Raw genomic sequence first — 14,353 nt, forward strand, 5'->3', positions numbered from 1 at the left:
CCACTCCAGTGATGTCACGAAGAGGCGCTGCGTTCATTATCGGACACATTTGTTTTGGCGGTTTTCTCGAAAGTCGTACGTAACTTTTCGATGTCTTGAAACGTCAAGAGGCGTTTCGTACCCGCTTTGGCCACATGTATATTCTTTGTATTTTAAAAGATTAAATAATTTCACTTTACCACACACAATTTTGTATTTTTTCCAATGGCATTTTGTCCATGAGAACACAAAATGACCTGGAGAACACAATGCTTCTTTAATTGACTCAAACTGGAATAACTACTTTTGCCTCTCTGAGCAGGCATGGAAAGCCGTTCCAGAGCAGAGCTGGTGAATAGTTGTGAAGTGGAGTGTGTAAGTTAGAGCAGCAGTCCTTCGCTGATGCATCACCAAAGTTTATTGAAAATGTTTTTGCAGAAATTGTATTCTGTCATCTCGTTGCAATCACTAACTCACACTTAACAAAAATCAAGGTGGATACATCTCTTTCAACAACAAAGTAAAACATTGGAAATATGAACCATAATGACAATTCAACAACTATGTACACACATGCAGTAAACTGAAGACAGATATTGCCAAAAAGGTAGAGTATTGTATGCATAAACCACAGCAAACAAAAACGCACATTAATCTGACATATTTGACAATTCCATATCCAAGTTCTGAAATAATGGAAATGTAAATCCTTCCCTGAACAAATTTTACAGCCCATAACACATCACAAACATTAGAAAATTACTCACACATACGTAAATCAAGCCTGATTATAAGCCACCTACAAAACAACATGAACAAGCAAACGCAGAGGAAGTACAATTTTTCCTTCCAAAGTAAAAGTCATTCCACGCATTTTACTTTAGAAAGAATCAAAACAAGAGTAGTTTGTGTGCACACAACTGTCTAAGAGCCCAAAAGTCTGCTTACTTCACCACTGTCTGTGTGGACAACCTAGCTTGCAGCAGAAGACAGCTCGTTCTCGATGTCAGCCATGATGCTGTGAATCCAAACGTCCTTCTCCTCCGATGAGGTGTCCACCAGGTAAACCGTCAACCTGCGAGCCGACAGCTCACCTTTGAGTTCTGATGCTTCCCGAACGCTCTCCACCTGCGCTACCAGCGCTCGCCGCTCCACGTGATTCCTGAACAACGACGACGTCTCCTCTGACCACTGACGCTGTGCCACACCTGGACGATTATACAGATATAGTGAGGTTTTTTTTTTATCTTTCCAACTCCAAGTAGAACTAAAACTCCTTGGGACTTTATCAAAGATTCAACGATTTCCCTGTGTTTATTGGGGCGCCATTATTCATGGGAAAAAAATAAAATCAATGATTGTCCTGAAAATAGCTAAAACGGACAGGATTTTAAAATATGAACAGTATTACTACATGACTCATTTAGGTCTGCAACTAACAATTATTTTGTTAATCCATTTTTCAATAGATTATTCTGATGATTGATGGTCATATTGTAAATAATTTACCCAGAGACTGAAAAAAAAAGTTGATAACTCACCTGCTAGTTGTGCAGCAATAGCCTGGAAGGGTAGCTGTCTGAACTCCTCTATTAGAGGCTGGATTAGATTGCGAGGGACCAGTTCGTGCTTACCGTAGTCCAAATCATAGACGGAAACCAACCCGTTGGACAGAACCCCTTTCACCTGAACGCGGTGCCAACTGAGCAGAGATTGACATCAATAAATCAACTAATCTCACAACAGCAGAAGAACATCCTGTATTTCAGATCTGGTTGTTGATTCATAAAATTGCGTTTTTTCTTTTCTCTACCTGGGGTTTAGATTTACTTACTTCTTGTCAAATTTGGCAGCGTAGACGCGTCCTTTCTGGATGTCCATTGTCGTGCTCGTATTTCCACACTGGTTGTAGTAAAGGACCATTTCTCCCCTCAACACCTCGAGTTTATGGAGGTCCTGCCAAGGCTGTACCACAAAGTAACCCGGGTGGCAAGCCATCGGCACAAAGACGTCCATGTTCTGACCAGACTGAAAAGGAAGGAAGGAGACAATAAGACATGGATTTCATACAATCACAGTTATGCGCGTAACTTTCTAAAGTGGAGAATCTTTAAATATCAAAAGATGTATTGACCACTTTTTCAGTCTGAAAAAGCTGCTGAACCAGAGGACAGTACTAAACTTTGCAGAAGATGGAGTTGGCCAGTCAAAACACTTTGAGCACTGTATCAAGTGCAATCAAAGCAAACAATTTAAGTGTGTTATTTTATTAAAAGACATTATACTTTTGCATATTTAACTTGCTCATATGCTGAAAACAAACAAAGCTACACACCTGTGGAAGGTCTAGTGGAGGGGGTAATGGGAGCGGCTGCGTTCCTGTTTTTACGGCTGCATCGTCTTTGGCACGTGGCACAGATGAGGTCTTGATGCGGGGACTTGGGACCGGGTTTCCCAGCGTCCACTTCTCCACAAGAGAAGTGAGATCTGAAAGACGACAACAAAAAATCTGCATCAGAAGGATTTCTTCTTAGGATGCATCCACATTTGCTCCGTTTGTTCCGCTATAATCAAACTCTGGTTTGTTTAGGGAGGTGTGAATGCGAGATCGAACTCTGATGCGGACCTAAAAAGCGCTCTCAAACTTTGGTTCGGTTAAAGTGAACCCTGGTGCGGTTTGAATGGATATGTAGATGCCTAGTGGGCTCGAGACTGCTCAAAAAGCATGACGTGAAGTACAGGGCAGGGTATTCTGGGTAAGTACAACCAAATCAAACATGCGGGTCTTGCGGGTAGCAGGAGAAACGGCTCTTGGCGTTTACCAAAGACAACAGACAAACTGCTAAAATCTAATGCCACTCCATTTTTGTTTACAATTTGTGAAGAAGGAAGTTATGCTCGGTGTCATCTTTGGAGGTTTCCATGTCATTTCCTTCAGTGGTTCTTGGTGCATAGCCACCACAGCCAAAGGGATGGGGGGATTTGGGGGGACAGGTTTGCGAAAATGTTCGGTTTGTTTGACACTGCAGTGTGAAAGCAAACCCCACCAGCTGAAAATTTAACAAATGCTGCAATTTTGTTTCCTAATCAAACAGAGTCAACCAGACTATCAGGTGTGACAACACCGTTAATGTCTAATGTTACCTGTATCCACAATGTTGCTGCCAGTGCTGGTGACCGTGTTGGTGTTCCGTGATACAACTTTCTGCCACACCTCAGAATGAGCCAAGTGATGGTTGATGCTTTCGTCTAACTTCTGACCATCACCACCATCGAAGAGGTACATAAAGACCACTCTGTCTCCTTTGTACTCTTTTACTGTTGATATCTGAAATAAAAGCAAGGAGAAAATAGTAATTAAAAGTTAAAGCCAAATGTGCATTTTTATTTATTTTATGCATTTCATCAAAACCAAAAGATACCAGAAGATGATTCAGATCTCACCCGTCACATATATTAATTGTTGACTTAATTTGGATGCAATTCAAATGTTTAAACCTGAAACCCTAAGCTCTTTGATGCCATTTTCTGCAACTGTAACACACACTACCTTCATTTTGAGCTCTTTTGCTGAAAGAAGAGTCTCATTTAGCAGCAAAAAGGGCTCCTGGCTCCAGCCTTCTTCTGGAACGGCGAGGTCAGCCAGTCGACATTTAACAGCCTACAAGAAAAGGACAAATACGAAAATCTACCCAACCAGAAGCAGATGGACTAAAAATATGATTTTAAGGCAGTTTTATGAGTCCATTTTTTTTTAAAATATCAAACCTGTGGCGGGATGATGATGAAATCCTTCAGAAAATGTCGAGGAATCTCTCGAACATCGGTGAATGTGACAGTTGCTGGGATGCCCAAGTCAGTGAAGAGAATCTCCATCACGCGGTTGTCATGCATGTATGTAATCTGCAATTTGAATAAAAATCATAACAAAAAAAAAAAAGACAGCCTTTTCTCTGTAAGCATTTTAAATAACAGTCCAGCTCTTACTTCCGCTCTGGCCCATTTATCTTCGCAACGGGCTAAACAGAACTTTCCGCCGAAGGGTCTGGAAACCAGCGACTCTGATGTGACCTTTTAGGAACATTTAATAATGTAATTATTCACCGGCTGACAACAATGCAGAGAATCTAGCCACAATTCAAACTTGCTATCACAGCTTTTTTTTCATTAAATCAAGTCAAGATGCAGTCCAGCTCACTCCAATTCATTCCAAAACATTTTTATCTCATGGAAATTTGACATTTGATGAAAACAATGTCAACCTGGGAGGTGAAAAATGCTTGCACGTTCTCCAGAAACCTTCTCAATCTGACTTTTCCTCTGCAGGGAAGTTGGCAGAAAATGGTCCCATCTTCGCGCACGCTTGTCACAAACACATCTTTAAGGACGACGTTTACCTGGAGGAACCAAAAGACTTTATATTAGACATTTTGTGTGACTGAGTTCTAAAAAAAAAGAAAAAAAAAAGAAGCTTGTACGAGAATGATTTTGGTTTGTGAACATACAGACAGAGGGTTATTCATTGTACTGTCCTGCAGAGCCTTCAGGCACATGGAGTTGATGTTCACATCATCCTCTAGTGAGGTATCAAAAAGCAGCGCCGTGGGCACGTCGCTGTGCTGACATGGCTGCAAGGTTTCCATCCGCAGGATCTTTCCAACCGCCAGTTTATCCAAGGTGGACAGCACCTGTGGGTGGGAGCTGAACACTTCCAACTCTAGCAGGAAGAAGACAACAAGGACATGATGCAGAACGAACGACTAATATTTACAAGTGACTAAAGATATGAAGGTGTTGGAGTTTTTAGTTCATTTCCACCATGTTTGCACCTGCTAGCCTGACGTTGATAGCTTGGAAAGGCAGCGAGAGAAAGTCCTGATGGAGCTCCAGCAGACTGTTCTGACTGGTCTCTAAAGAAAAGCCATAGTCCAGGTAGAACACCTGTCAGACAAACAGGGAGAAAACAACATTTCTATTTGGCAAACAGAGCAGTGAATCAGATTTCTATAGATAACAGCATATTTGTGGAAACGATGTTAAATCATTTCACTTTTCTAAGATTAGACAAGAACCAATAGGCTAAAGCAGCATTTTTAGGAGTTGAAGTACTAGTGGGTTTTTCTTTTAAGTTGCAGAATGAGAACTAGTCACTGCCTTAGAGAGCAGAATGTATTAACCATCTGGAAACCATTCTTGAAAATATACCTTTTTCTGTTTTTGCAAGAAATGCAAGGAATTTGAAGTTTGTGGCTTTTATATAACAAATAGAAAAAGTTCAATATGCAAGGCTATTTTTGCCGAGGTGACTTGAGAGACATCTTGAAAACTAAGCCAGTTACCTTGACCTTGTTGGAGTCCAAGATCTCCGTCACCTGCGCTCTGGCCACCTCATCTCCATCCTCCCCTCTAACTGCTACCAGCTGACCAACGGCTGGGTTAGACACGGGACGTTTCGTCGAGTTTCGGCTGTAGAAGATCTGCATGATGTCCTCCATGGCTTCCTGAGCATCTGAGTAGTTGTTACCAACATACCTGAAGAGAGATAAAAGCCTCTACTCACGTTTGGTTTCATACGCTACTCCTTTTCTCATGTTTATTTCCCTCCATCGTAACAAATTTGTAGAACTAAAATTCTTCATCAGGTAAGAGAAGTCTGTGTCCAACTAAATGCTGCTCTTAGATCAGTGCTAATAGTAGCAGCGCTGACTGTTTTCAGGGGAGCTTTAGCCATGTCATAAGAGGAAAAGTGCAACATTCCTGGGGTCTGTATTGTGGCTCTTGGAACCAGCTTTGTCATTAAACCCTGCAGTGTCTAGCTTTTTTGCACAGAATGGATGTAGCATACTCTGGGTTGGCAACGGCAACAGAAGCGAGCCAATGACAAAGAACATCATGTAGCCAACTGACAACAAATTTGCACTTACCCATGATAAACGCAAACAAGCTAGCAAGGATACATTAGCAGCTAATTAGCCTCACCTGCTCCCTGTTTAGCTGTCCCCAACCTTTGGTGCTTGTAACTGCTTTGGGCAGTTTTGAACTATTTTGTTCTCGCTTGTTCTGCTAAGCGGTTTGACTCTGCTCTAGACCGACTTTATACAAGCTAGAAGCTCGTGCTTGGGAGGTTTGGTCCTCCCTTTGTCTTTTCTTTTGGGTTGTTTTGAGTTTACTTTAGACAGACTTGTTTGAACATTTTGTAATTTAATTTGCACTTAACAATTCTTGAATTTGTTAGTCCTTTCCTTTTGTTTTAATTGGGTTAAGTTGCATTGTGTTTTGTGAAACCATCTTTTGTAATAAAAAAAAACCTTTACATTCCATTTGTTTTCTCTGGACACATTTTTATGTTACCACCCCTGAACCTCTAGACCTGGGGGCGTAACAGCTTGTCGGGCCAAATGACTTTTCTTAAAAGTAAACGTTACTCTATTAAGATGAAATAAAAAGTGAGGCACAGCAACAATTCCAACTGCACTAAAGTCTGAAAAAGCAATAATGCACTATACCGGATAGTGAGAGCGTTGGTGCTCTTGGCCTCAGTAACCAACACAGAGGGACAGTCTTCGGGGGGCTGGGTCAGAGGTGGTGGAACCACAGGACCAAGTGCCTCCAACCCAGAAGGGAGGGGGCTGATTAGAGTCCGTTGGTTGTTTGTCAGGTCCACGTTAACTTGACACGAGTAGTACAAAATGGCCTTAAAAGAAATGGAAATCCCAGAAAAACAATAAAGCAACATTAATAAAGCAACAAGGTAGGCAGGAAACCAATGGGAGGTTGCCACAAAAGATGCAGCTAAGTCTGTCTCATTTTCTTACCCTCTTCTTGTTGTGTGGGAAAGGGTACTCCACAGTGCATATATCACACAACGACGACAAGTTCTCCAGGATCTCTTCAGGGAAGGGCATCTTGTACACATCCTTGAAACATTTAGGCAGTGCATCGGCCCACAGACCTTGACTAGACTTGGAAAGGAGCTCCTTTATTTTTTCACGCATGTCATCCGACACTACAGCAGGACAGGGTGTCGATGGAGGGGTAGAAGCCGAACTGGAAGGTGAAGAGAACGTGGCTTTCAAGAGAGGTAAGACATCACGGTCGGGGGAAGTGTGGGTTGATGCGAGGGCAGTCCAGGTGGGAGCTAAAGGAGGAGTGCTTTGGTTGGGAGAAACACGAATTTTAGAGTCGCCGTCAAAAGACATTGTGTGACTACCACGCCGGGGAAGTCGGGGAGTCAAAATCGGGTTTGGGCCAGGGCTGCGTAACGTCACTGAAGGCAGTGCTTTGCTTGAAGCAGTGGTGGAAGATTGCGGAGGAAAAATAAAGGTGGGCTCAGCCAAGGGACTTCTGGGGGAATCTCCGGTTTTAGAGGAAGGAGACAGCTGATGAGATGTAGACGGATGAGAAGAAACACGTGTTGAATCCAGATGTGACCCTGGAGAGGAGCGGTTGATGTTGATGACAGGGTTGATTGGGGGGTCCAAAGAGAGAAGAGGGTAGATGAGTCGGTCGCTACGGTTACTTGTGAAAGGTTTCTCCACCTGAAAGGAGAGAAAACCCAAGGACTGAAATCAGACAAAACCTTAAAAAATAAAAATGTACAAAACTAGCAGGAGGGAAATTATCAAACCCTACACACGTAGCTCAGTGAAATCGGTGGTGAATTGACGCAACATAGAAGTAAAAAATAAAAATAAAAAATCCCAAGAATTTTTCAGTGCTGTTATGATCTGGCTCAAAGGCTGCCAGGGTGACACACCACGACAAATCAAAACTCCCAATAGTGAAATTAGTGGTGCATGCAGTAGGGGTGTAGTAATACGATAATCTCACGATACAACACAATATACAATATTCTGATCACAATACGATATATATCACAATATTTGGCAAACAATACAATTCGACACGTTTCGATGCACTTTACGATTTTCTGAAAGACTTTAGCAGGACAGAGTGATTTTAGTGACATTTTGTGTTCCATATACTTGGATTTAATTAACTGAAAACTGATTAAAAGCACCAACTACACAATACCTGACTGACTGGACAGAGTCTAACAGTCTACAGCTGGACAAAATTAATCAAAGATGCAGTGAGAAAATTTGTTTGTGTCATTTAATTCATGTGGATTTGATATAAAACTCAAAATTTCAACAGTGATCCAGGAGCTGAGTGGGGATATTATCAGCCTCTGTTAAAAAGACGGTATAAGCCTATGGACCTCAATTTAAGGACTACAAAAAGGACCATTGTAGTTATAGTATTACATAAATTCATCCCAAGTGACTCACCGAACAGATATGCGACCACTTCTCCAGATCGATGAGTGCCTGAGGATGGAGCTTCTGCATGAACATTTCACTGTACTTAACCGACAGCTTGGACATCCACACTCCACTAGGGCATTTCTCCAGAAGCTGCTTTACTCGACTCTGAAATAGTTCCGCGTCATACTGATCCAGATCAGTCTGCATGAAGAAAGTCAATGTCAATATGACTGACAGAATGTAGCTTAATAATATATGTGCTCCTACATATAGGTGGAAATTTTCTGGTACATCTAATCTCACTGGCCCTGTTAGTTAACTACCAGAAAATTCAACACAATGTGCAAAATTGCTTAAATATAAAGAAGAAACTCCTGAACAAGTAAACAAAGTACCTGGGATTTACTGGGGACCAAGACGTCTTTCGGAGGACCTGCTGAAAATGGGACAAAACGAGTCAAAAGATTTGCAACTTCTGCAATCAGCCTGCATATACAATCACAGAGCTCTCCATTAGCAGCAACTGGGAACGGGTAAGTTTACTGCAGATCGAGTGTAGTTCAGGGACTGTTCTAAGGTCTGTAGAGCTTAAAAGAAATCAGAAAAGTTTGTGGCAAGAACAAAGTTAATAAAGGCAATAAAGTCCTTTTGCAGCATAAATTTCATCTTTGAATTTTCCTTAAAAGTCTTAATGTTTAGTTCAATCTCATTCTCATGAACTCATCAGGACTAGTCTTGTGAGCTTTACCATCGTCCTTTAAGTCCCACCTCTATTTTCTCTTCACAAAATGAATGCCCTCACTGAATGAACTCCACACTGCTTTTTCAACCACATATATATCATTACTGTAGACCAGGGGTGCCCAAAGTCGGTCCTGAAGGGTCGGCATACTGTATGTTTTAGTTCTCTCCCTGGTTTAAACGCACCAGGATCCAATGATAGCTCGTTTCAGCTTGCCTAAGAAGAACATTGACAAGCTGAAAAGATTGTTTGTACCACCAGGAAGAGAACGAAAACATGCAGGATGCCGGCCCTGGAGGACCGACTTTGGGCACCCCTGCGTAGACTATTACGTTTATTTGCATAGCACATTTCAGCAATAAGGTACCTCAAAATTCTTTTCATGATATAAACATAGTACCACAACTAGGCCTGTCACGATAGCAAATTTTGCTGAACGATTAATTGTTTCAAAAATTATTGCAATAAACGATAATATTGTTTGAAGATCTTTTTACACTGATTTAATGGAAATGACGTAATAATGCATGCAATTTCCTGCCAAAGATAGATACACTTTATTTTCAAAAGAACACTTAACACTAGAGCTGATAAACAAAATAAACAAAACAACCAAAAACAAAAATAAAATGGATTCTCAGTCTCCATTAACAAAAAACTCACTTGGAAAAAAAAACTAAACAACATAAAGCCAAAGTGGAAATAAATACTGCATTCAACCAAAAGAGTGCAGATTATGAAGTCTGTATATTATGTTGCCCTTCAGTAATAATTAGATTTAAATAGAGAAGATGGGCACATCGACTACCTGATGCAATAGTTCACACTACAGATTTTATGCTCCTAATTTTCCCCTTACAACAATCTTAAAACGTTGGTCTAAGATTGTGTGGTGTGTTATGGTAGATCGTCATTGCAGCTCCGATCTAAATCAGAGGTTTTCCCCGACTATGAGCTTTAACTACACCTGTTGAATGTGACAGGTAGCCAATCAGAAAGCACAGATTCTCCTCAGTGCTTTCTGAGGGGAAATTACAGAGGGGAATCCCAAACAGCTGACACGGTGCAACCCGAAGTCCAGCAGACATTGGAGATGATATGTGGAAACAACAATAATGTTTATTCAACATGCAAAGAATATAGAAATGACAAGGAGAGGAGTTGGAGCGAAATTGCTACCGCAGTTGATAAACCCGGTAACTTTTCAGCTGTTCTTCGTTAACGTGACGTAAACAGGTTGTAATGATTTTCATTCAGTCAGGACTTTAGGCTGACACTAGCCACATGCATTGCAGGTAGATTGTAGTAAAGCATTGATTAATGCCTGGTTTTAAAATTAGTTCACTGAACTTGTAGCCATTATTTTGTGCCCATTGTTGGACACCACACAGCAGGACCGAACCGATCCAACCGTTATACCTATATAGGATTTCTGTCGGCTAATTTGTGGTCTCAGGTTTTGAAATTGGGCCGACAATCGGCTGACAGCTCTAAGATCGTGTCGTGTGAGCTGGGCTTTACAGTAAGGAAACGAGGAAGGGAGGATCAGTGGAGAGCACCGGAGTTGAGCCTTTTTTCATTCAGTGTCATTAACAGAAAGAGAAAAGGGCCGGAAGAGACGATAATGCCGATAATTAAACTGACTTAGATAGTTTTAATTTATCGATTAATTGATTTATCATTTATCGCAACAGGCCTAACCACAACCAATTATGAAACAAGCGATAAACTTACATTTTATCAAATCGAGAATAAACATCAAATATATCAATGTTCCAGTTATTAACCAAAAGAAACTCTAAACAGGTTTGTCTTTAGACAAAAAGCTACAAAAAAAATACTTATTTGAATAAACCAACAAGTTCTGTAGTAGTATTTTGCAATTTTCTAACTAGTCCTGTACTATCCTATACACTGTGTTAAGGTCTGTAAAGGTCAGCAGTGCTCAGCAACAAAGCAGAAGTCAAAGATCGTGAGATCAACCACAAGAAGATGAAAGAAAAGGAGAACAGAGTAAAGGAATTTGCCGTTGTTCACTTTAACACAAAAGATGTGAAATTCTAGGGGAGAGAACAAACTTTCCTCAAATATTCAGGTGTCAAATCAGCATAGCATCGCCACCTGCTGGGCAAGAGTGTAAAACTGGAAACCTATATGAAAGAGGCAGTCACACAGCTGGTCCACAAACAGTATGAATATTAAAATGGAGAAAAATTAAAAGAATTAAATTAGGAGGGAGGGAAATAAACTAATTCTACCTCTGGTATTCTTGTTTGTAGGGCTCATAGAAGAATTTTCTCTCCTGTTGAAACAGTCGTTAAGCACAAGCTTACAAATACATGAATATTCATATTCATCCCATTATTTTATAGTTTGAAAACCAGTAACAGTCTTTGCATAAATAGCCTTTAGTATAAATTCAGACCGGTATGCATATATACTACATATTTTTCATTTAAGATAATAACCATTTATATATCTGGATGCACAATTGCTAAAAAAAACAACAACAAAACAACAACAAGTTCACCTGCTCTGGACGACATTCTCCCTTGAAGCTGGTGACGGAGACGTCATTCTACGTTCCATTGTATGTCCACCATGCGCTCCAAAGCGGTTTCCCGTCCAATTAGGATATCTTCCAGCAGACGGCTGGCGAAGAGAGGACCGTGGAGTCACTAAAACAATTAAAGGAGGAAAGAGTTACTGAGAAAAAGGACAGTGATTAAAACTGGGCAACTCTGCACTGATTCACTCAAACAAAATTAGTTTGTGTGTTTTGTAGTCCTTTGACAAAAATCTTTATCAGCCGCACTGAGCCTGATCAACTCATCTTGAAATAAAACAGCGTTTCCCTCAGAGTATTATAAGCCTGGCGGGCCACCAGGCTTTACTTGTGCCCCCACCAGGCTAAGCAATGCTTATTTATTAAAGTCTTTTTAAAATGCTGGCATTTTAAAAGATTTTATAGTTGGTGTTCAGGTATTAATCTTCCAGTCTTTCAATAAGACATAATTATCTAGTTATATTTTCAAATTTTCCGTCAACTTAAAAAAATGTTAAACTCAAAAACACAATGGGCGGCTAGATGAATGGCTGCTGAGCGCCCAGCCCCAGGGCTTAGCGAGTTTTCTGGCAGAAACCTTGTAAAATTGATAAAAAATACAAGTTGTGTTCAAAAGGCCTCAAAAAATAAAATTAATACAAAATTCAATAATAGTTCACATTTTTGTAAAGTGTGGACTCTATACCATAATGCAGGCAAAATAGTAAAACTATGGCTTAAATACAAGATAAATAAAAATGGTATCATGGTAAAAAGTGAAACAAATATTTCATCACACAGAGAAAAAATATTGCAAGCTTTTACTTCTTGTAACTTGGGTAATGAAAACAAATGTCTCGTACCATTAAGCATATAGGGATTGAAGGGTTTGTATCTCATCTTGCAGTTGACGAACTGGGAGCGCCCGGATTTCTTTGAGTTCTTCTGCCTGGCAACCAGCTTAGCAATGTGAGCCGTTTCCTCCAACACAGTAGCAAAGCATCTCAACTACAGAACAGATGCAATGACAGGTTTACCCAAAGGTTACCAAGTAACTTTGCAAAATGTTTTGAACACAGTCCTAATTTTTATTTGGACTGTAAAAAATTAGGACACTAAAATAAGGCTATGACTTTTCTGCCAATTGCAGTGGTTCAAGTTTGTTTCGTCTATGAACAAAGCAAAACCAGCCAGTACCTCTCCCATGCGGTTCTCCAGCCTCACCACCGAGGGAATGCTTCGGAGGTAGTCCTCTAGCTTTGAGAAGCCAAGTTTTTTCAGTGGGATGAACTCTCCACATAGTGCACTATACTCTGACTGGAGGTTACTGACGGACACACCAGTCTTACTGGACTGGAGGACAGCCATTAACATTTTCTTTATGGATTCACTGTCTGACATCTTATTTGGCAAAGCCTGAAACATAAAAACAAGACAAGGCTGAAATATTGTAAAGTATAGGAACACAATAGTAAAAAAAATAAACAAAAAAAAAAAAACTCTGGACCCTACTGATTTTTTGTTTTCATCATGTAGGTGCACCATGCAATTCAATCAGTCTCATTGAATTGTCAATGCATGCAGTGACAATTCAATGAGACGAGAGTTGTATTTGCATAAATTGATTAACATTACTGGTTTAAGCCATTTCTGCCAAAAGCTTTAAATTATTCATTTAGAACCTTTAACACTTTTCAAACACTGCAAGTTTTGGGGAAAGTCTTAGGAAATAACAAATTACACAAAAATACCCCGACATTCACAATTATGTAGATTTCCTACCTGGAAGAAACGCGGTAGTTAATTAGCATCATCAAAATCTATTTTTTAGGGAACTATAGATTTTTATATTTTACTTTAAAAGCGCTTAGGTTTCCTTATTTGTGTATAAGATATATTATGTTGGCATTATCACGGCTCCAAAACCGGACTAAACTTGGTTTACTGAGGAAAAACTTGCCACGTGAATAACGTCGCAGTTTGCTAATGTTAGCTAGCTGTATTAGCTCCTTAGCGAGCGGCTAACTCTCATTTTTAGTTTTAATCTTATGATGCAACTAACTTCCCCATCTCGAACTACAGATCATTTTAAACAAACGTACCAGACTGTTTTACAATATGAAACTCAAAACAGTACAGTAAAGTGGCAATTTCCTATAATAAATATGAAAATTACCTGTTTTATTTTAGGTTAGCTAGCCGAACGGTTGTCTCTCGGAAGGAAAGATTGACGTCCCAAAGTTCAAAGACGCGGCGCCTGATTGGTCAGCTTTTCTAACCAACCCTACATGTGCTATTTGAAAACTTTAATTTTAAAATAAATTATTTTATTTATTTATTTATTTATTTTTACATAAAAAACAAACACTTGCTTTAGCTTTCTATGTCTCGTTAAAAACACACCATCACCACACTATTATTTTCTTAATATGTAAAAATATGCTTTTTTTCTTTTTTACATTTGTCAAAGCCCACTTTTAGTTTAACTATTGTGTTTCAATGCATTTACTGTGCTTATTTTGAAAGTAAAAACATTGACTATATCTGTATGTAAAGGCTTTGTCATAGCTTCTGCAACTTTCATTGGAATAAACATTGTCTGAAAATTACATATTTTCCCATTTTCCAGAAATGTTCTCTGAAAGTTTGCTTCACTTTCACAGTGTGTGACTTTCTGGGAGCATTTAGATACAAGGTTTAGCTAAATGAAATTTTTTCATGTGTCACATGGAACACGAGCTTCTATTATTTTGGGATTTCATGTGACAGACCAGAACAAAGCAGTGGCTAATAGTCAAGAGAAAAGAGAAACATAAAAAA

General features: G+C 39.8%; 1 protein-coding gene across 1 annotated transcript; it reads right to left on the reverse strand.

Moving 5' to 3' along the window:
* Positions 1–377: 377 nt before the first annotated feature.
* On the reverse strand, positions 378–13,789 carry tdrd7a (tudor domain containing 7 a). Its single transcript, XM_028019208.1, has 21 exons — positions 13,710–13,789; positions 12,731–12,949; positions 12,397–12,541; positions 11,519–11,666; positions 11,247–11,290; positions 8,642–8,682; positions 8,271–8,447; positions 6,795–7,517; positions 6,486–6,673; positions 5,319–5,511; positions 4,809–4,920; positions 4,485–4,696; positions 4,242–4,376; positions 3,967–4,050; positions 3,748–3,882; positions 3,530–3,640; positions 3,124–3,307; positions 2,315–2,466; positions 1,814–2,007; positions 1,521–1,681; positions 378–1,187 (listed from the first exon to the last, which is right to left on the reverse strand). Exons 2-21 carry the CDS (start codon positions 12,932–12,934, stop codon positions 952–954), a joined length of 3,579 nt encoding a protein of 1,192 aa, XP_027875009.1. The 5' UTR covers positions 12,935–12,949; positions 13,710–13,789; the 3' UTR covers positions 378–951.
* Positions 13,790–14,353: the final 564 nt, after the last annotated feature.

The sequence above is a fragment of the Xiphophorus couchianus genome, chromosome 5, assembly GCF_001444195.1.
Source record: "Xiphophorus couchianus chromosome 5, X_couchianus-1.0, whole genome shotgun sequence".
Lineage (NCBI taxonomy): Eukaryota > Metazoa > Chordata > Actinopteri > Cyprinodontiformes > Poeciliidae > Xiphophorus > Xiphophorus couchianus.

Excerpts from the sequence above, each read along its gene's own strand:
- tdrd7a (XM_028019208.1), bottom strand. The coding sequence starts at position 12,934 with ATGTCAGACAGTGAATCCATAAAGAAAATGTTAATGGCTGTCCTCCAG. Across the intron at positions 8,683-11,246 it reads TACAAACAAGAATACCAGAG|CAGGTCCTCCGAAAGACGTC; the intron begins GTAGAATTAGTT and ends TCCCATTTTCAG. Across the intron at positions 4,921-5,318 it reads TGGACTCCAACAAGGTCAAG|GTGTTCTACCTGGACTATGG; the intron begins GTAACTGGCTTA and ends TTTGTCTGACAG.